Below are 22,911 nucleotides of genomic sequence, written 5' to 3' on the forward strand. Positions count from 1 at the left end.
AAATAAAACTAACTTTCCTGGGAAATTTTGAAATAAGGATTTCATAATTGTTCTCTAGCACCTAAAACACTGGGAATGATACCCAGAACTGCCTGGTTTAAGATTAACAGTCTGATTAATATTAAGAACCTTTAATCTTAATCAAATCACAGTAGAGTAATTGAATGACTGTAAAAATCTTTCACAATGTTCCCAAGTCATAGCCCATAATACACAATTTTCTTTTACATGTATAATCCAAATGTACTGAATGGAAACAGAAATAAAATTTATTAAAAAATTTTTTTCAGCTAATTCCAGTGGATTTAGATCTCTGGCTAGCACAAAAATTCCAGCTGCTAAATAAAAAACAAACAAAAAATGTGTTTCCCTCAACTTTTCAAAACCCTATCTAATCAGAATCAGCCTCAATTCTCTCCGGGGGGGGGGGGTGGGGGGGGGTGGGGGGGGGGGGGAAAGGGGGTGAATTGCAATCTGTTATATAAAAACTAAAAGGAATTTTGTCCTAACTGCTTTAATTCTGTTTTCCCCAGACAGAATGTTCAAACCTTGCAATCGAAAGGCTAATAGAATTAGTGACAAAGTCAAATTACACAAACAAAGTAATTAAAAATCCCCATTATTCCTAACTTGGTTGTTATGAGGCTGGATTCAGCTAGATTCTTACTGGTATGAACCATTAGTTTAGAGGAATTTGAACATACCTTATGATCCCATTGGAAAACAAGCCTCTTCAAACTCCCTACCAAATCCAGCTAGTTGTATCAAAGAAAATTAGTTTACCTCATAATTCCTCAAGGCTCATTACTCTCTGATACATGAAAGCCTTTATACTGCTCCAACCTAAAATGCACTATCCTTCAGATATCCTTCATTGATGCTATTGCTTATTGCAGTTTCTGTTCTTTTAACAGTGGACAAAAATTGTGCCTAGTATATTAGTACGCTTATTTGGATCTTCTCGTTACCAATGGCAGAGATTTTCAAGTTAACTGAAGACTTCTTTGAACAGGGGGCTCAAACCTGCTACCCATGTAACCCAAAGTTTTTTTTCTCTTGAGGTCTAGAAAAAAGGTTAAAAAACAGAAACAGGTAAAGGAAATAATTTCAAGGTTTGTATTTGTGTCATGTTAGTGATGCTTGATTTCTGACATTTATTATTATTATTATTATTATTATTATTATTACTAGAGGCCCGATGCATGAAATTCATGGAAGGGGCTCGGCCCTCGCAGCCTCGGGCTGCGGAAGGTCGTCCAGAAGGATGTCCGGACAGTCATTCTGCTATATGGTCTAATTAGCATATTAGTTCTTTATTATATAGGATTATTATTACTATTATTATTATTTTTTTTTCCTGCATTTCTTTGGAAAAAATGTTTAACCTCTGAACCTATTTTCTTACCTGTGAAGTGAAGCTATTATCTACTGACTACTTACCTGGACACAAAAGGTTAAAACAAGATAGTATATGTAAAGCACTTTTGCAAGGTGATTGGCAACAAGCAATATTACATTAAATGTAAGCTCATTTGCTCTCATTTAAAATTGAACTTTAAGTTCATTAAACACATTTTAATCACTGCAATTTGCTGAATGTCAATGGATAAAAGACTAGAACAAGAGACAACTTATTTCATTACTAGGCATTCACAATGATGTTAACAATAAGAATGGCAATACCTAATAAGTACTGATTGATAAGTGCATGTCAGGCACTTTACTATGTTCTATATCCTTAATCCTCATAAACATCTTAAGCTCTGAGAAGTTAAGTAACTTGCCTAATTCAAGCAGACCCAACTCTAGAGCACATTTCCTCCAGAGGCAACATAAAATTGTGTTTCACTCCCTACATTTCTGTATTCACTTCATAAATACAGAGTGCCAATGACCTGCCAGTTTCTAAACACTAAGGAATACAGCAAAGAAGAAGTCAAATAAAACCCCCAACCCATAGAATTTGTATTCTAATTGGGACTTTAAATATTGTAAGGCTGTGATAAAAGCCATAAGGAAAAATAAAACCACAAAGGGACAGAAGTAAAATGTGTGAATACTTAAGAATGTTTTAGATAGGGTAGGCAGGGAAGGCCTCTCTGAGCAAGTAACACCTAGACTTGAATGAATTGCATGTACAGAACAATGACATACAACAATTTATCATCAGTGCACTATAGAATATGATTGCTAAACCATCGTCTACATTTGTCCCCTTCATATTGGCACTTACAGACAGGTTCAAATGCCCTCAGGTCACAGACTGACATTATAATTGACATTTATGAATTCTGTATAGCATTGTGATGTGAGCAGGGGATCTGAAATCATAATTGTTATTTTGTAAATATGTAATCTTAAGCTAGCCATCCTGGGCTTCAGACTGTTTATTTATTAACTGTTGATAATAGTAGTATGCCTCCCTCCAGAATTGTTGGAAGAATTATAATACATGCAAAGTGTTTTTTGCAATATCTAGCACTGAGGGTATATATTTATTAATATGCCCATTGCTATAAGCAGCAATTTGCATGGCAGTGTACCACTGCAATGCCAGACATGTTACAGTAAATTGATCTACAGAGGAAAAACCTGTCCTTGAGAGGCTCAGTACTTAGGGGGGGGGGGGGCGCGCAACAGTTACTATCAATATAATTATTTTATTAATAAAACAGAGGTAGAGTGTGGTAGGAACATAGAAGAGGGAATGATATTGGCATGACTTTCTTCTAAGAATCCTAGAAATACTTCTGGTAAAGAGTGCCAGAGGACTGAAATACTGGCTCATACCTTACAGATTTGCTTCAGCATCCCTGTTATAGCAGGCCAATAAAGCTCTAAGTTTAAATATACATTCTCAGGAATACTGTCTTTGAGCCTCTCAAGGAGATCAAAACCCCTACTTCATTATGTCTATGAAATCCATCCTTTTTACTGTAAATACTACTTCCATGTTTACCTTTCCAACTAGGAAGTGGGAGGAAGAACAAAACATACTATTTCATTCACTGCTGTATCATCATTCACTGGCACATAAAAGATACCCAATTAACAGATGTTAAATAAGTGAATAAGTGTTTAAACAAATTTTTAAAAACATGAAACTAGAGCTTATGGTTCAACTGACTAAAGTTCTGTGATCTTCAGAGCTAAAAAAGTAATCCTGAGTGTGAAAGAGGGACTCTTCTTTCCTTTTCTAAGTTAGTACTAAACCTATAGAAGGCCTTGCATTTAGGAGGGGGCAATTTACTGATGATTAATTGGTTATACACAGTAAATCTGGGATGGAAAGCAGAATTCTGAAGTGGCAGGGGTAAGTTTACATCAAGGAGCCCTATAATCTCTCAATGAATAACCAAGCAGATTTCATTAATAAATGTGCAATAGGTTAGGTAGACTAATGTAACACATACTTTTAAAAAAACTAGTTAAATTACATTCAAAGCAGAGTTAAAAGAAAGTACAATACTTCAAGGCGTATTTCAACACAGTCATTACTATCATTTACATAATCATATAAATCATTCTCTAATCTAGGCACTTACTTAAATCCCCCATTTATCTCAGCACCCAAAACAGGAGAAAACTTTAGGAAATTAAAAAAAAAACATAGCCCTTTTTATTCCTCATTGGAAGCCAGAAATTGAGGTTGGCGAAATTAAGAAAGCATTATTGAGATAAGAAATATAATTGACAGTAAAGAATAATGGACTGTAGATAATACAGCACTAAATTTTTACAGCTGAGAGGAAAAATAAAGCACAAGTATATGCTTGCAATATACTTAGAAACTAAGGATTCTAAAACAGTTTCAACTGACTTAAAGAATTCCTCAAGCTTTTTATTCTTTTTTACATCCTGGCTTATTATGTTTCTTTATTAAAAAGCAACTCCTGAGTAAGGAAGAAAAAATGTAATTAAGTAGGATTAAATTCCTTAATGAATTTGGGTACTTAGTAAAAAGGTTTCATGAATGGTAGGATAATAATTTATTCAAATAATGTTTGGTATTACATTATTTACCCTACTTTTTATTTATTTAACCAAAGATATGTTACACAGAACTGAAAGGAACCTCAGGTGAACACTGTTTCAGCTCTCCCTTTTCAAACTTTAATGTGTACATGAATCATCTTTGGATCCTGTAAAATGAATGTCTTGATTCAATCTGCCTGTGATGGGGCAAGAATTTTACATTTTTAACATGTGCCCAAAAGATGCAGATTCTGCTGGTCTGGGGATTGCACTTTGCATAGCAAAGATCTAAATACTAGTGATTCTCAAAAGTGAGGTACCAAGATCCTTTTAGGGGACCTGCAAGGTACTTCCTTTTCCAAGGACATATCTGCATGAAGCCTGATTTTCTTCATACACTTCAATCAAAACAATGTATTGCAATAGATTGAATGGAGAAGCAGGTTTGAGAATCTAATTGTCTCCTTTTTTTGACCAGACATTAAAGAGATCTGTAAAAAATGTAAAAATGCCACTTTTCCACTTCATTTTAAAAGTAAGTCATGGAGAGAAATTTTTTGGTAAAATGTCACTGATGTCAACATATATTGAGCTTATTATACTATTTCTTAATTAATAATTAATAATAAAATTCCATGTTAATTTTTAATATGGCAAACTAAATATAAAATAAGTAAACAAAGCTCTTTGGGTTCCTTAGTAATTTTTAACAGTATAAAGGGGGCCTGATAGAAGAGAATTTGAGAGTCATGAGCTAAATCATTTAAGTCTGATAGCTTCTATCTTTTGATCCTTTCTCAAAAGATCTCAATGGACAGATCTTAAATCTCTACCAGTAAGCCTTTATAATGCCTTAAAATAATCTTGCTAATTTCCTTTTGCTTCCCCACTTTTTAAGTATTTACTGAAGTATAACTGATGCAATATAAACTACACAATTTGAAATATACACATTTTTATATTTTGATACATATACGCACTCATAAATATATAAGCACAGGTAAGAAAATTATATCCATTATTCTAATTGTTTCCTTTGCCAATTTCTTTATGTCCAATTACAATTTTTCTGAGCTTATTATTTGTCTCCTCCAAGTCTAGAAAACAATTGCTGTGCACCTCCCTCTTCCAATTATGCATATAAGCCTCTTCCCTCAAGAAATTAAAAAGAATAGTTCTAAAAATTGAAAATCATGGGTCTCAATCAGAAAGGGCTCATGACTTCAGGAACTGTTTTTAAACATTTCAGAGACTAACATGAAATTATAATTTGGTTTTTTTTTAAGATCTATTTTTATTGATTTAGAAAAGAAGGGAGAGGGAGAGATAGAAACATCTACACTAATAAAAGAGAAACATGGTAATTAGCGTACGACCGCTACCCTTCCCATTGGCTAATCAGGGAGATATGCAAATTAACTGTCAGCCAAGATGGCGGCCGGCAGCCAGGCAGCTGTTGTGAACAGGGAGGCTTGCTTCCTTCAGTGACTGCAGACTCCAACGTTCCCTGCCTGCCTTGCCGGCCTCTGAGATTCAGTTGGAAACACTGTAACATTTATAGAAGATAAACAAAACCTCAGAAAACTCCTGTCAGTCAGCGGGGATCTCAGAGCTGGAGTCGCAACATTGTTTCGAATACAGAAAACAAAGGCCAGAAACCTGCTTTCAGCCGAGCCTCAGAGAGAAAGTCAGCTCTCAGCTCCAGTGACAGCCATAGAAGGTAAATAAATGCCAGAATAAAAAGAAAAGAAAAAAAGGAGAGGTTTGGAGCTTCAGTCGCCCGCCAGCCTGAAAACGGCCCTCAGCCCCTCACCCAGACTGGCCAGGCACCCCAGTGGGGACCCCACCCTGAAGCAACAAGATGGTGGCTAATTTGCATACTGAAGGTAGGTGGCAGCAGGCAAGGCTGTCTGCGGTCTGGGACCTGGATCTGTGACCCTGCCAGGCGGGATCAGTGGAGCCACGAGGCCTCCCGGCACCGGGATCAGCGTGACAGGGGGCAGCGCCCAAACCCCCTGATTGCCCTGCGGCTCTGTGTGTGACGGGGGCAGCGCCCCAACCCCCTGATCGGCCCTGCTCTGTTGGTGATAGAGGGCGGCGCCCCAACCCCCCCCCCCCCCCGAATGGGCCCTGCTCTGTGTGTGACAGGGGTAGAGCCATAACCTCCCCATCGGCCCTGCCCTGAGTGTGACAGTGGCGGTGCCCCAACCCCCTGATCGGCCCTGCTCTGTGCGTGACACGGGGGAGCTCCCCAAACCCCTGATCGACCCTGCTCTGTGTGTGACAGGATACGGAGCCCCAACCCCCCTGATGGGCCCTGCTCTGTGGGTGACAGGGGGCAGCGCCCCAACCCCCTTATCAGCCCTGTTCTGTGCGTGGCAGCGGGTGGCGCTGCAACTTCCCTATCGACCCTGCCTTGAGTGTGACAAGGGGCTATGCCCCAACCCCCCAATCGGCCGTACCCTGAGCGTGACTAGGGGTGGCATCGCAACCTCCCGATCCGCCCTGCTCTGTGCATGACAGGGGGGTGGCGCCACAACTCCCCAATAGGCCCTGCTCTGAGCCTGACCAGGGACTGCACTTAGGGATTGGGCCTGCCCTCTGCCACCCGGGAGCAGGCCTAAGCCAGCAGGTCGTTATCTCCCGAGGGGTCCCAGACTGCGAGAGGGCACAGGCCGTGCTGGGGGACCCCCCTCCCCCGAGTGCACAAATTTTTGTGCACCGGGCCTCTAGTCAATGATAAGAGAGAATCATTGATGGGCTGCCTCCTGCATGCCCCCTACTGGAGACGGAGCCTGCAACCCAGGCATGTGCCCTTGACTGGAATCGAACCCGGGACCTCCTTCAGCCGATGCTCTGTCCACTGAGCCAAACAAGCTAGGGTTACTTGTTTTTTCCCTATGAAATTCAGAGACCAAAGTAAGTAATTATAGGGTAAAAGTTATGGGGAAACAATTCAACAAAACAAAGCACAGACCTACCCCCATAATGCAAAAAGTTACTTGAACTAGTTATTTAGAAATTTTAACTATGAGAACTACAAATTGAAGGAAGAGCATGGGAACAGATAACATTCTTTCAAATGCTTTCTAGTCCTAGAATTTTGATTCTAACTATTAAAGTTATTGTTTTCTGCTCTATTTGTATCAAATGTTTCCCCTATTCTATCAAATGTATTGATTATATAGGTGTATCAGTTTCTACTTGCTAATATTAAATTTCATATTAGTAGGAAAATTTTGTTAATATTTCAAAGGTGATCTTGAGTTTCATTCCTCTTTTGCAGAGAATTCAAATTAAACTCTCCCAAACTTACATAGTGTTTGACAATATTTGGGATTCCTTTAATTGAAACGTTTATTCTTCAAAATATTTACTAGAGTGCCTACAATGCACCATATGCTATGTTATAAACACAATATGTATAAACAAAGATTTAATAAACTGAGTTCTAGGATAATACCTTTTAAGATACTTGTTATATTTCATCCTTCCTGTTCCCAGTTGTTCTCCAGAGTTGAAGGAAGAAACTACAGAACTAAAGGGAAATAAAATCTGTTGAACATAACAACTGTGGTATATCCTATCCATACAATGGTACTTGGCCATAAATAGGAATGAGGCACTGATTCATGCTACAACATGGATAAACCTTGAAAGCATTATTATAAGTCAAAGATAACACAAAAACAAAGCATAATACAAAAGGACATGTTGTATAATTACATTTGTATGAAATGTACACAACAGACCAATCAAAGCCATGGAAACAAAAGTATACTATTGGCTGAGTGGAAGGGGGAATGAAGAGTGACTACTAATGGGCATGGGGTTTCTTTTTTGGGGGTGATGGAAGGTTCTGGTATTAGTGACAATGACTGCAGATATACTATTGTAGATATACTAAAACCCACCGAATTGAACACCTTAAAATTATTTAAATGATGAATTTTATGATGTGAATTTTATTTCAAAAAAAGAAAAACTGACAATAGGGTAAGTATTCTACTAAAGAATATAGAGCCCTACCCGGCTTGGCTCATGGATAGAGCGTCAGCCTGTGGACTGAAGGGTCCCAGGTTTAATTCCGGCCATGGGCACATGCCTGGGTAGTGGGCTCGATCCCCAGTGTGGGGTGTGCAGGAGGCAGCCGATTAATGATTCTCTCTCATCATTGATGTTTCTATCTCTCTCTCTTTCTCCCTTCCTCTCTAAAATCAATAAAGAAATATATATATATATATATATATATATATATATATATATATGAATATAGAAACAGTGATACTGGTCTTCCTAGGTTCTATTAAACTAATACCAAATACTTCATTCATTTGAGAAAGGGATTTTCTTCTCAACTGAGCTGGAGTTACCATTTGCAAATAAAGATGCATTTGTTTATTAGGCAGTGTCTCAACTGCTTTCTCTTAAAAAATCAATTTGTTTACTTTTATCAAATAATTGCTTATATAAATGTTTATCTAATATTATGGTGGTGCTGTGCCTGACAGTCTGAAACATACTGCTTTTACCCTGAGCCTCCAGTAAGCAACTTTTAATCAATAGGGTTTTGTCATATTTTTCACCTACTCATCCTACACAGTCATTATTTCTAACCAGTTAATTATATTTGCTGGGTTGGGTGTGGAACGGGGATAAATTTTAGATAATTAGTTCTACCATATAATTTGACTTGATTTCTTTAAACAGCAGAGTTACTTTTATAGTTCATTTATTTTATTTATTTTTTTCCTGTTTTTATTGATTTCAGAGAGGAAGAGAGGGAGGGAGATAGAAACATCAATGATGAGAGAGAATAATTGATCGGCTGCCTCCTGCACACTCCCCTATTGGAGATCGAACCTACAACCCAGGCATGTGCCCTGACTGGGAATTGAACTGTGACCTCCTGGTTCAAAGGTCTACGCCCAACCATTGAGCCACACCAGCTGGGCTATAGTTCATTTTATATAAAGAAACCTAAAATTCCATGATCTCCTGAAACATTTTAAGTACCAACCTTTGTTTAACAAAATAATCAGGAAGTGAATTCACAAGATTAATCAAAAACACTTATCACTAAGTAATAGAGAAAGCCCAATCAATGCATACTCTAACACAGCGTTCTCAACCTGTGGGTCGTGACCCCTTTGGCAGTTGAACGACCCTTTCACAGGGGTCGCCTAAGACCATCAGAAAACACATATATAATTACATATTGTTTTTGTGATTAATCACTATGCTTTAATTATGTTCAATTTGTAACAATGAAAATACATCTTGCATATCAGATATTTACATTACGATTCATAACAGTAGCAAAATTACAGTTATGAAGTAGCAACGAAAATAATTTTATGGTTGAGGGTCAACACAACATGAAGAACGGCATTAAAGGGTCGCGGCATTAGGAAGGTTGAGAACCACTGCTCTAACAGCAGCCTACAAAACAGTAGAGCCCTTGTCGGCTGTTACATAATGAAATCTATCCCAATTTCAAATTAGAAATATTGCAAGAGTAACAGAGAAGGCTGGTGGCTGAGAGAGAGAAAGAGAGAGAGGGGGGGGGAGGGGAGAATGTTTAAAAATATGGCTATCTTATGTATACTTTATTCTAGTCTGTTGGATATCAAAACATTCAGAATTGTTGGAAGGTAATATAAAGACACTGGTTCATAAACCCTTATGCTTAAAATCCAGAATGATCACCTGAAGCAGTAATCCTGGGTTTGTTTAAGATGTCATTTATTCTTAGGCCAATACTAAGAATAAGTATGGTCAGTGAAAATGGTTATTACTTTAAAACATCTTATGTTTTCATCAAAGAATTAAAATGACAGCTCTACTCTTAACAGAGAGAAGACTGTTCACAAATTTTCAGAGCTAATAATTTAAGAAGCTACCTGCCTGTACCAAGATTCTCATATATATCCTAAGTACAGAAGCTGGCTAGTAAGAATATTATCATATATCAGATTAGAAATTATTTATAGAACTAGAGGCCCGGTACATGAAAATTCATGCATTGGAGGGAGTGTCCCTCAGCCTGGCCTGCTCACAGTCCAGGAGCCCTCAGGGGCGGGAGGGGACCCGGTGATCAGGGGAAGGCAATGCTCCATCACACCTCTGCTGCTGCCACTGCCGGCAGCGCAAGCCTCACCGGCTCTGGTTATCTGAGCCTCGGGAGGCCGGGCAGCCGCTGCCATCTGAGGCTTGCCTGTGCCTTGGGCGTTGGCTGGGCAGCCGCTATTCAAGGCTTGCCTGTGCCTCAAGGTGGCCCCGGGCAGCTCGGGGCCTGAGGGGACTCCAGAGGCAGGCGGTTGGAGCAGCTGTGCGCCTGCTGCCATCTTGTGGCTGTGGGCACTGCCATCTTTGAGGGCGGGGCAGTCAATTAGCATATTCCCTGCTGTGTGTGCTGCCATCTTTGAAGGTGGGGCAGTCAATTAGCATATTCCCTCCGTATTGGCTGTGGGCACTGCCATCTTTGAGACAGTGTGAGGGTCAATTAGCATATCTCCTCCTTATTAGATAAGATTCTTTAAAGGAAAAAATTTTAAGAAGTTGTGGAGACGTGTTAAGAATAGGAGCAGCAACTTTTTCTATTAAGAGCCAGACAGAACATATTTTATTAGGCTTTTTGATCCATATAGTCTGTTGCAATTATTCAACTATCTATGTATATAAAAGGCTCTCCCTTCATCTCTGAAATCAATAAAAATATATTAAAAAGAAATATTAAAAGGCTAAGTGACCGACTGTCCATCCATCTGACCGACTGACTGGCTGGCACATATGATGCACGCTGGCAATTTAAAAATAAACTTTGACTTGCGCATGCAAGATATATATAAAGCTTTCACTGGTGCCAATCGCGCAAGTGTGTTTCTCGAAGCTGAAGTATTAACAGGATCTGTGGAAGGAGAGGTTTTTCTGATTCCAAGAATTGATTTGTCCCAGTCTGACATATAAATTAATTCAAAGACAGTTTCCCGTGATGCCAGCATTTGTGATGACTAGTAATAAATCACGACAAACTCTTGGCAGAGTAGAAATATTCCTACCTGAACCAGTTTTTGGACATGGTCAGTTATATGTTGCTTCCTCTCAAGTTCGAAGACCGTGTGACATTAAAGTTGTAAGTACTTCATCACAAGGGAAATTAGTCAAGCACTCTGAAAGTGTTTTTACTCTTAATGTGGTATATAGGGAGATATTAGAATAAGTTTAATCAATTTATCAGTCATTGTTTTTATCAATGTTATTTTTATATCATGTTTTTGTTTTCATATCATGTTTTTTGTTGTTTTTATATCATGTCTTTGTTGTTATATCATGTTGTTATTGTTTATTTATCATTTATATATTATTTTCATACACATTTTACTAATTTTCTTTCATCTCTGACACTTCTATTATAGAGAAAGGGCGAATAAGGATATTAAAATATTTCTTCTAATTAATTTCCTTTCAATGTGCATGAATCCGTGCACCAGGCCACTAGTGTCACTATATGTAAAAAAACCCATAGATAATACAGAAATAAATGAGTATGGCTGGGTTTTGTTAATTTATTTATGATGCTGAAATATGAATTTGGTATTATGTTCACACGTTATGACATATTCTTTTGATTTTCACCATTTAAAAAATGTAAAAACTGCCCAGTCAGCATGGCTCAGTAGCTGAGTGTCAACCTATGAACCAGGAGGTCACTTTTTGATCCCCAGTGTGGGGTATGCAGGAGGCAGCCGATCAATAATTCTCTCTCATCATTGAGAGAAGGTAAATGGCATGTACAAATGGGTAGGAATAAACGAAAGGATGTGGCATATGTGTATAATAAAGAAGACTAGCTTAACTAAAAAAGTATTTAGAGGAAGATAAGGAATAGCAAAAGAGAACGTTAAAAATTTGTACATGCTGTGATAAGCAAAAAAAGTAATTTATAATATAAACTACTTCTGGACAATAATGTTAAGGTGTGACATAAGATGTAAAATCAGAGTTCTGACAATGAGAATAAAGGCTTGCATCTAAGAGTTATTCTGAAGCAAGAATCTGATAAACTGGAAGTAGAGAGTAAAAAAATGAGTCACATATACTTCTTGAGGTTTCAAGAATTCTAAATAAAGGGGAAAATCATCCAGTAAATAAGCCACCCTATCTCCAAAGAAAAAAAAAATGAAAATTATTTTATGCACTGAGGGGAAAAAAATGTGATAATAATAAAAGACCTGAACTTGGAATATAGATCTAGAACTGTAAGAGGCAAAGCAGATGAGCTTTTTAAGGGCAAAACTATAGAATAATGATTAAGATACTTACTGCAATTATCTGAAGCCTAAAGAAACTACATTTCTCCTGCCTGAGTTGAAGATCAATGCTTTAGAGAGCCCTACCATGAATTAGAAACTGGGGTGGGATGGAGAATGTGTGTTGAAAAGAGGCTGATGATTATAACAGTAAGGACTCAAGAGACGTGGAGATAGTAACAACAATTGATAAAATACCGCAAAGTTTACAAAGCTGAGAAATAACTTGAGAGTAATGCTCTTTTCCATACAAACAATATCTATTATTTTTATTGGGTATAAAGACCCTAATGGTTCTTACCATTCATGCTGAATAAAATAAATTAACTGTCCAAAATTGTTTCATACCTATCACACAGTAGAATCACATACAAACTACAAAAAAAAAAAAAAAAAAAGAGGACATTATAGGAATATTCATAGCAATTATAATTAATGAGATAATCAAAGATATGTCCCAAAACTTTATTTGTGAAGATATAAAACTAATTTGGTCACCCTAATGAAAATGTTTATCTTAAGTTTTGGTTTTTTTAAAAAAATATTTTATTGATTTTTTACAGAGAGGAAGGGAGAGGGATAGAGGGTTAGAAACATTGATGAGAGAGAAACATCAATCAGCTGCCTTCTGCACACCCCCAACTGGGGATGTGCCCGCAACCAAGGTACATGCCCTTGACCGGAATCGAACCTGGGACCTTTCAGATCGCAGGCCGACGCTCTATCCATGGAGCCAAACCAGTTAGGGCAAGTTTTTTTTTTTTTTAAAGGATTTTTATTAATTTCAAAGAGAAAGGGATAGGGAGAGAGAGATAGAAACATCAATGATGAGAGAGAATCATCGACTGGCCGCCTCCTGCCCACCCATACCACTGGGGATCAACCCTACAACCTGGGCATGTGCCCTGACTGGGAATAAAACTGTGATCTCCTGATTCATAGGTCAATGCTCAACCACTGGGCCATAAGATTTTTAGAAGTATACTAAATTACCATTCTAACCAGCTATCCAAATCTAAATAAACAATTTGTAATCACATTTTCTAATATATAAAAGTTTAATGAAACTGTATCACTAAAAATGAGTTAACTAGATACTATGTGCCTCTTAATCCTATATAATAAAGATGTAATATGCAAATGGTAGTTACACCGTGAAGCATAACAACCAAATCACGGATCAGCAGGAGGGTGGGGCAGTGAGCTACAAGCAGGCCGTAGAGAGCTACAGGAGGGGACAGGGCAGCAAGCTATGGGGGGGCGGGAGGCAGAGGGAGCTACAGAAGGGCGAAGGAGCAGGCAGAGAGAGAGCTATAGGAGGGCAGCAGTGAGCTACTGGCTACGAGAGGGTGGCAGAGAGCTACAGGAGGGGGCAGGGCAGCAAGCTATGAGGGGGCGGAGGGAGGGGGCATGGGGGGAGCTACAGGAGGGTGGGGTGGAGAGCTACTGGAGGGCGGCAGCAAGCTACTGGCGAGCTACTGGCGCACAGATTCGTGTGCAGGCTATTAGTCAAATATAATGGCCTAAGTGACCCGGCAGACTGGTAGCTATGACACGCACTGACCACCAGGGGGCAGACGCTCAACACAGGAATGGAAACCACAGGCATAGAACCATGGACCAGACTGATGAATCTCAGAGGGAAGGGGGACGGAAGAGGGCGGGAAGAGATTAACCAAAGATCTTATATGCATACTAGAGTTCCAGGGTCTCTCGGCCTGGCCTGTGCCCTCTCGCAATCCGGGACTCCTCGGGGGATGTTGGAGAGCCAGTTTCGACCCGATCCCACAGGCCAGGTCGAGGGAAACCCCCACCCCCACTCCCCTAGGTGCATGAATCCATGCATCGGGCCTCTAGTGTAATATAAAATACACAGAACCACATATTAATTATTCTTGCAAAAATTTTTTTAAAATATTATTTTATTGATTTTTTACAGAGGGGAAGGGAGAGAGAGAGATAGTTAGAAACATCGATGAGAGAGAAACATCAATCAGCTGCCTCCTGCACATCCCCCACTGGGGATGTGCCCGCAACCCAGGTACATGCCCTTGACCGGAATCGAACCTGGGACCTTTCAGTCTACAGGCCGACGCTCTATCCACTGAGCCAAACCGGCTTCGGCAACACCTAACTTTTTTATGTGCCCTTACCAGAAATCAAACCCGAGACTGCAGTGCACAGGATAATACTCAACCAACTGAGCCACACTGGCCAGAATGAACCTAAATTTAATCAAGCATTTGGAACTAGTGGTCTCAAACTTATTTCTCTTGGAGTCCTCCATTACACTTTTAAAAATTATTGAGGACTCCAAAGACTTTTGCTTATGTATTGTTATTTACCATGTTATAAATTAAAACTGGGAAAGTTTAAAAATATTAATTCATCAAAAATTTTAATAGCCCCAGCCAGTTTGGCTCAGTGGATAAGAGCGTCGGCCTACAGACCAAAGGGTCCCGGGTTCAATTCCAGTCAAGGGCATGTACCTTGGTTGTGACTCCTCCCCAGCCCAGACCCTGGTCAGGGCTTGTGCAGGAGGCAACCAATCGATGTGTTTCTCTCACATCGATGTTTCTCTCTGTCTTCTACTCTCCCTAAAAATCAATGGAAAAATATCTTCAGGTGAGGATTAACAACAAAAACAATTTATTATAAAAATTTATAATATGCCGAAACCGGTTTGGCTCAGTGGATAGAGCGTCGGCCTGCGGACTGAAAGGTCCCAGGTTCGATTCCGGTCAAGGGCACGTACCTGGGTTGCGGGCACATCCCCAGTAGGAGATGTGCAGGAGGCAGCTGGTCGATGTTTCTCTCTCATCGATGTTTCTGACTCTCTATCTCTCTCCCTTCCTCTCTGTAAAAAATCAATAAAATATATTAAAAAAAAAAAAAAAAAAAAAAAAAAAAAAAAATAAAAATTTATAATAATAAACCTCTTAAATGTTAATAATATATAACCTTTAAAGTAAAAAACCCAATATATTCCCCCCCGCCAAAAAGAAAAATTTTATGAGAAGAATATGGCTTAAAAGAAGACAAGTGGATTGTCATAGCTGCTTCTGTATTTAATCTGCTGCAGTATCACACATTATTTAGCCTCCAGAAAATGACACTGTATACTTTTGTATGAATGAGTTAAAAAGACAAATTATTTTTATATCACCGACACCCCTCTACAACTTTAAGGTAAATTTCTGTTTACAGAAATGTAGAAGATAAAATAACAAGTTAAATGACATCATAAGGAAGCAAATAGACAAATCCAGAATGTGAAACATTTCCCAAAACAATTCATCTAATTCCTTCAACAAATCAATAAAACACAGAAAAAAAAAAGCAAAGGCAATAGTTCTAGATAAAGACACATGACAACAAAATGTCTTCTGTGGATTTTGATGGACCCTATTTTGAACACTGACTGTAAACAGACATCTCTGAAACCATAGGGGAAATATCTTAATAGGTTAGGGTATTAAATGATCCAGAAATTTACTATTACATTTTTTAGGTATGATATGGTTATATAATAAAAAAATCTTTAATTTTTATAGAGGCATATGAAACAATGAAATAAAGAAAGAGAACAGATGAAGTAAGTGTAGCAAAAATGGCCCCAATATTCATGTTGCGTTGAATAAATGGGAATTCATTGTATGATTCTATTTTTTTATGTTTAAACTTTTTTCATAAAAGAAAAAGTTATAAAAATAGTCAATAAAATTACTTTGCTTAACTTTTATGCCCTTTGTGGAAAGCCTCCTCCACATTCTTATAATAAACTTTCAGTGCTTTATATTATGGACCTAACAACTATGCTTTAGGTTTCAATTGGCACTCTAGAAAATACCTCTTTTGGCAGAGATAAATTACCATGTGTAATTTAAACTAGAATATGGTTTAAATATATACCTTAAAAACTGTGGGTATTAATAAATGATTTAATAAATTAGTATATCAATTTTAAGCCATTCAGAGAAAAAGTCTGTGAACAAACCAGCTTAGGTTAAGAGCATAACTCAAATAAGCTTCATGGTGGGAAAAATGAGAACTTACATATCTCATAATAAACATTTAAATGAATGCAAGGAGGGTCCAGGATAAATTGGTGCTTCTTTCATCTTTATGTTTGCTCTCACTGTATCATGAGCAATAAATACCTCAACTCCCTCTTCTTCCAACATCTCAGTATGCCTTCACTATTGTTCCCTTCTGCATTATTTGATGTTCTCTAGCTTGGGATTCCTTCTTAATGTGACCTAAATTCATCAGTCAGTGAGAGGAAGACTTACACTGGTCACACGACGGTATATCTGCGCAGCATTCTGGCACTCTGAGTAAGGGTATTCAGATGTGGCCATCTCAAGCATGCACATCCCAAAGGCATAAACGTCAACGGATTCATCATATTTCTCTTCATACATCTCAGGGGCCATGAATTCTGGGGTACCTTTAAATTAAAAGAATGATTCAGACTCAATGCAAGTAGAAGCTGCAGATGTTACTCACCCAGGAAAGAAGCAGGAGTTGACCTGAGAAAGAATAAAATGGAAGAGGGAAGGAAGGGAGGGGTATTAGAAAGAGAAATAAAATCTTAGTCTGTTTCATCAAATATATTATAGATCTTTCACTGCAAGGCCTTTATAAAAGAAACTAGAACAGGGTCAAGTGTCCTTATTTACTATTTCAAATGGATTACTGCTGTACCAAGCAGAGCCTTGAAAAAAAAGATAAACTGATATATCTCATATTGAAAACAAATAAAAGGAAAAGGTAAGAAACTAGCAAGGAATAAAGTAACCATAATGGCATTTACCTGTAAGACAGGATGATGGGTTAAAAAAGATCAAAATACTTGTCTGCCCCCTACTGTATGGTAGCTGTAAGGTTAACATTTAGCAATTTCCAGAGACATTTTTGGTTATAACAACTAGGGGGAGAACAAGGCAATTAGTGAGTAGAGGCCAGGGATGCTGCTAACTAATCTTACAATGTACAAGACAACCTTTATAACAAAGAATTGTCTAACCCAAAATTTCAATAGTACCTAAGTTGAAAAATCCCGTTTTAGATATATCTTGTGAAGAGTAGGAATAAGGCAAAAAATTGATAAAACCAAACTTTCAGAATGAACTCATTTTTTCACACTTTAAAATAAGCTGATATTAAAAGGCTGATATTTTTCAATATACATATAAATCCAACAGACTATTTTAGTAACTAAAATACATAGAAATTGTTTTCTTCACATGGAAAGTAACTCACTATATCTTTTATATAAATAAGTATATAATACTAAATATCAAAAGAATGACCCAATAAGCTAACATTAAGTTTTATTAAGAGTTCACCTTACTTCTGTTTATATAATTTATAAAAACATTGACAGAAGCGTAAATATAGAGAGCTACACATCTCATAAGTAGAACTGATCACTTCTTAAATTCATGTTATGAATTTTTGAAGGTTTATGTTACATAATAAAAGCTCTGACAGGGCCGGGCTTCTAAATAAAAGGAATGTCAGAAAGCCAGTTAGGCTGCAAGGTACACTTGAAACATACCTATCACACTCTTGGCAAAAGAAGCCCGCTTCAGGGTTGCCAGACCTAAGTCTCCAATCTTGACGGAGCCTGTAGGACCAGTGATAAAGATGTTGTCACACTTAAGATCTCGGTGAATAATAGGTGGAGTTCGAGTATGAAGAAACTGAAGTCCTTTAAGGATCTGCCGGCACCAGCTTCGTAGAACTTTGATCTTCATCACCTTAAACCTTTTTAGGTATCTAAAAAAGGCAAGGTATACCAAACAGGTTATCAATGATATGAGTTTACTGCTTTGAAGAATTCCATTAAATTCTAGCATATCTGATATAGGAATATCAAATTTAGAATATTAAGATTCAGGAACCTTGAAGGTACATAATACTTTTAGGAAGGTTAAAGGGCATGGATAATAAGTGGTTGGTAAGTAGAGTCTGATAACAAAACACAAAAAAATTAGTACCTTAAAATTAAATCATTACTAAAATTATTTAAAAGTTAAGTGGTGGAGTTCAACTTCTAATAAATGGTGAAGCAATTCTTAATGGATGCATATCTATATACAGTGGGGCCTTGACTTACGAGTTTAAATAGTTCCGTGATGGAGCTCGTAACTCAAATTACTCGTATGTCAAATCTTAAAGTGAACGAGTGAGACACATGATGCTGGGCTGATGTTGTGGCGTTCACTGTGATGTTCACTGCGCCAACTAGCGGTGGGGTATCTGAAGCTGGCTCGTAACCGAATTTTAGCTCGCAACTCAAAGCAAAAAATCGGCCGAGAGACGGCTCGTATCTCAAAAAACTCGTTAGTCGGGACACTCGTAAGTCAAGGCCCCACTGTATATATGAAAGCCCAGTGATGGAACAACCAGAACGACTGGTAGACCAGTCGCTATGATGTGCACTGACCACAGGGGGCAGATGCTCAATGCAGGAGCTGCCCCCTGGTGGTCAGTGCGCTACCATAGTGGTAGCGGCGCTTGGCTGACTGGGATGAGCAGTGCTCCCACAGCGGGCTGGATCCCCACAGGCCATGCCCCCACCAGTGCATGAATCCATGCACTGGGCCTCTAGTCTATACTAATAAAAGAGTATTATGCTAATTAGCCTGGGAGACCTTCCGGACGTCCTTCCGGACAAAACGAGGGGCTTGGCTGGCCTGTAAACTGCCCCCAAACGGCCCTCAGCAATTCGCCCAGACCAACCATGCCCCCCGCAGGGACCCTCACCCCGATGGGGGCATGGCCAGCCTGCAAATGGCCATCATCCCCTTGCCCAGGCTGGCTACGCCCCCTAGCAGGGACCCTCACCCCGATGGGGACCTGGCCAGCCTGCAAACAGCCATCAGCCCCTCACCCAGGCTGGCCCCGCCCCCCAAAGGGATCCCCAACTTGATCCAGAAGCCCCTTCAAGGCAGACCAGCCGGCCTCCACCCATGCACTAGGCCTCTATCTATACTAACAAAAGGGTAATATGCTAATTAGACTGGGAAACCTTCCGGGAGACCTTCTGGACAAAGCCATGGTGGCTGGGCTAAGGCAGAGGCAGGTAGGGGCGATCAGACCAGGAGGGGAGGGCAGTCAGGGGTGATCAGGCTGGCGGTGGGGGGGGGGGGGGGGGGGCCGTTGGGGGCGAGCAGGCCAGCTGGGGGGGGAGGGGAGCAGGCTGACAGGTAGAGTGGTTAGGGGCGATCAGGCAGGCAGGCGAGTGGTTAGGAGCCAGCAGTCCCAGATTGAGAGAGGAATGTCCGACTGCCGGTTTAGGCCCCATCCCTGTGGGGTCCCAGATTGGAGAGGGTGCAGGCCGGGCTGAGGGACACCCCCCCGTGCATGAATTTCGTGCACTGGGCCACTAGTCCTATATAATAAAGAGTTAACATCCAAATGGTCATCACGCCCTCACTCTGTAATGGCTCAGACACTGAACACTGGAGAGAGAGGAATGAGACCAGCCAGGCACAAATGAGCTTGCGAGAGAGCAATAGGACCAGCCACCTAAAGACTAGCAGAACAGAAGTCCTATAACTAAGGATATACAGAAGAATTCAGGTCCAGAGATTAGTAGGAAAGGCAGAGATGTGGAATTGGCAGGTCGCACACCCATGTGCGGTGCTTAAAACTTGAAAGGGAAACCTTGGCTGCAACGTTCTCCCCCCAGGAGCAAGGGTTCCCAGCCCCACGCCCACAGCTCCAGTGCCTGAAAGAGAAGTCTGCATAACCCCTAGCTGTGAAGACCCACAGGTACTGTGGCTGAGTAAGATGGAGGGCTGCTGGGGTCTCAGCTGTTCCTCTTAAAGAACCTGCTCACAGACTTACTAAGATTCACTCATTCTGAGCTGCAGTACTGGGGCAGCAGCTTGAAAGATGCCAGAGACATAGGGGAGGAATTGAATTGTCCAGCTTCATGATGAGGGCTTGGAGGGGCAGCTTCCTCCCAGGTGGAAGTGCTGGCAGAAGCCCCCATTCCTTTGCTGAGTCCTCCCTCTCCATGCACAGATAAGAATCATATCTCAGTCTCCATTAACCTGGCTAACATTGATCTCCCACCCCCATTTCCAGAGGACCCACCCCACCCAACTTGTAGGCCCACCCCAAGCCACTTCTAGTGGCTTTTCCATAACAACAGCTCATGCTGTGGATAAAAAAATCTCAGAGGTTCACAAACCCCAAATAAGCAGCATCTGGCCCCTGTGTGCCCCAAACCTCTTGTTAGGCAGCCCCAACTCAGAAATTAGTGGCATCAAGCCTCAATTCACAGCTTAGCCTCTCCCAGGCACCTCCAAGCCCAGAAAAAGCAGCAATCATCTGCAAATCATTTTGTAGCTTCTACTAGGTCAGGTGGGCCCAGGCAGGGCATAGGCTGCAGCTAACCTTGGCCTACACCTTCCAAGAGGCCCTAGAACAAAGAAACCCAGTAGCCAGCTTCAGACAACACCACAGCACCACCCAATCACCTCCACAAATGACACTCCAAAGGCAGAATCAGCAGGCATCACAGCCCAGTTAAAGCAAAAGCAAATCCTGCTCCATAGGGTCAACCCCTATACAACCCCTCTCCTGTAGTCATGGCCAGTCCTCACAATAAATCAGCCTGAGGGTCAATCCCTTTCACTGAAATACCAACAGCAACCAAGTCTCAACTACAATTGGAAGACACATAACCTACACAGGGATATATCTAGAGCATCAGGCTCAGGTAATAGGGAGATTGTGCAACTGGATATCACAGGATACCTACTACATAAGGCGACACTATGGCAGTTATATCTAATACATAGAAACAAATACAGGAAGGCAGCCAAAATGAGACAAAGACACATTCCCAAATGAAAGAACAGAACAAAACTCCAGAAAAATACAAAAATAGAGACAAGCAATCTACCAGGGCACATGCCTGGGTTGTGGGCTTGATCCCCAGTGGGGGGTGTGCAGGAGGCAACCAATCAATGATTCTCTCTCATCACTGATGCTTCTATCTCTTCTTCTCCCTTCCTCTCTGCAATCAATTATATATACCTTATCTAATAAAGAGAGAATATGTTAATTGAGCGTCATGCCCTCACAAAGATGGCAGTGCCCACAGCCAATAAAGAGGAAATATGCTAATTGACTGCCATGCCCTCAAAGATGGCGGCACCCACAGCGGCAAGATGGCAGCGCCCAGTTCCATCAGCCCCATGGGGTGGCAGGCACACAGCATGGCCAGGCCCCCAGGCGGGTCCGGCCACTCCATGCACCTGCCTCTGGAGTCCCCCAGTCCCCTCAGCCCCCCAGCTGCCCAGGGCCGGCCCGAGGTGCAGGGAAGCCTCGAATGTCGGCTGCCCAGCCAATGCCTGAGGTGCAGGCAAGCCTTGGATGGTGGCCGCCCAAGGCTTAGATAACCAGGGCCGGCCAAGGCTTGTGCTGCTGGCAGTGGCAGCAGCAGAGGTGTGATGGGGGCGTCGCCTTCCCCTGATCGCCGGGTTGGCTCCCGGACTGTGAGAGGGGGCAGGCCATGCTGAGGGACCCCCCTTCAGTGCATGAATTTTCATGCACCAGACCTCTAGTATATATATAAAAGAAAAAGAAAAAGAAAAAGAAAAAGAGGAAACACAAAAATGGATATAGAAAACATAAAAAAGAACCAGCCAGAAATGAAGACTATCATAACTGAAATGAAGAATACATTAGAGGGCTGTCCGTTGTGGCTCAGTGGCTGAGAGTCAACCTATGAACCAGGAAGTCACGGTTCAATTCCAGTTCTGGGCACATGTCCCAGTTGCAGGCTCGATCTCCAGTAGGGGGTGTGCAGGAGGTAGCGGATCAATGATCCTCTCTCACCATTAATGTTTCTATCTCTCCCTCTAATGCTCCTCTCTGAAATCAATCTCTATATATAAAACCCTAATATGCAAATAGACCGAACAGTGGAACAACCGAATAACCCAACAACCAGTCACTATGATGTTTGCTGACCACCAGGGGGCGCGTGTGGAACATGGTGGGCATTGGCCACAGTGGGATGATGGAGCAGGTGAGAGTGGGTGCCAGACCAAGGCGGGGCACCAGTCGCTGTTATCAGGCCAAGCCTCTGGTGGTTACTGAAAATCCTTTGCTTCCACGCACCACGGTTCTGCCTGGTGCTTGTGCCTGTTGCCGGCACCAGCCCCACTCACACCTACTGCAGGCACCCAGCATTGGCTCCGATCACTCGGCACCATCAGTGGATGCGAGCAACGGCTGCCAGCCCCAAATGCCCCTCAGGGCTTCTCCACCTCCCCCTGCTCCTGAGGGGCGATTGCGCCACCAGCAGGTGAGAGTGGGGCTGGTGCTGTTAGTGCATGGGAGCGGTAGTGGTTGAGGAGGCCGGGCTGCAGCAGAAAGGTTGGGGGCCGTGGCGGGAGGGGCCAAGACTCGCCTCTGTGCCCACCGCAGCCTCGCTGCCCACAGTTCCTTTCAAGGTGCACAAATTTGTGCACTGGGCCCTTAGGAAAAATATATTTTAAAAAATACATTAGAGGCAATCAACTGTAGATTAGATGAAGCAGAAGATCGAATCAGCAATTTGGAAGATAAGGCAGCAAAACATACCCAATCAGAA

General features: G+C 41.0%; 1 protein-coding gene across 6 annotated transcripts in view; it reads right to left on the reverse strand.

The window, feature by feature from the left end:
* WNK1 (WNK lysine deficient protein kinase 1) overlaps window positions 1–22,911 on the reverse strand; it is a 147,897-nt gene that overhangs the window by 61,594 nt on the left and 63,392 nt on the right. For all 6 annotated transcript variants that reach the window (XM_070409497.1, XM_070409496.1, XM_070409495.1 and 3 more), the window contains exons 3-4: window positions 17,851–18,071; window positions 16,580–16,737 (exon numbers count right to left, since the gene is read on the reverse strand). In XM_070409497.1, coding sequence (XP_070265598.1) covers window positions 16,580–16,737; window positions 17,851–18,071 — 379 coding nt within the window. The remainder of the gene's footprint in view (window positions 1–16,579; window positions 16,738–17,850; window positions 18,072–22,911) is intronic.

This window comes from Myotis yumanensis, unplaced genomic scaffold (genome assembly GCF_028538775.1).
Source record: "Myotis yumanensis isolate MYYU_CA2020_CCGP unplaced genomic scaffold, mMyoYum1.0.hap1 SCAF_3, whole genome shotgun sequence".
Lineage (NCBI taxonomy): Eukaryota > Metazoa > Chordata > Mammalia > Chiroptera > Vespertilionidae > Myotis > Myotis yumanensis.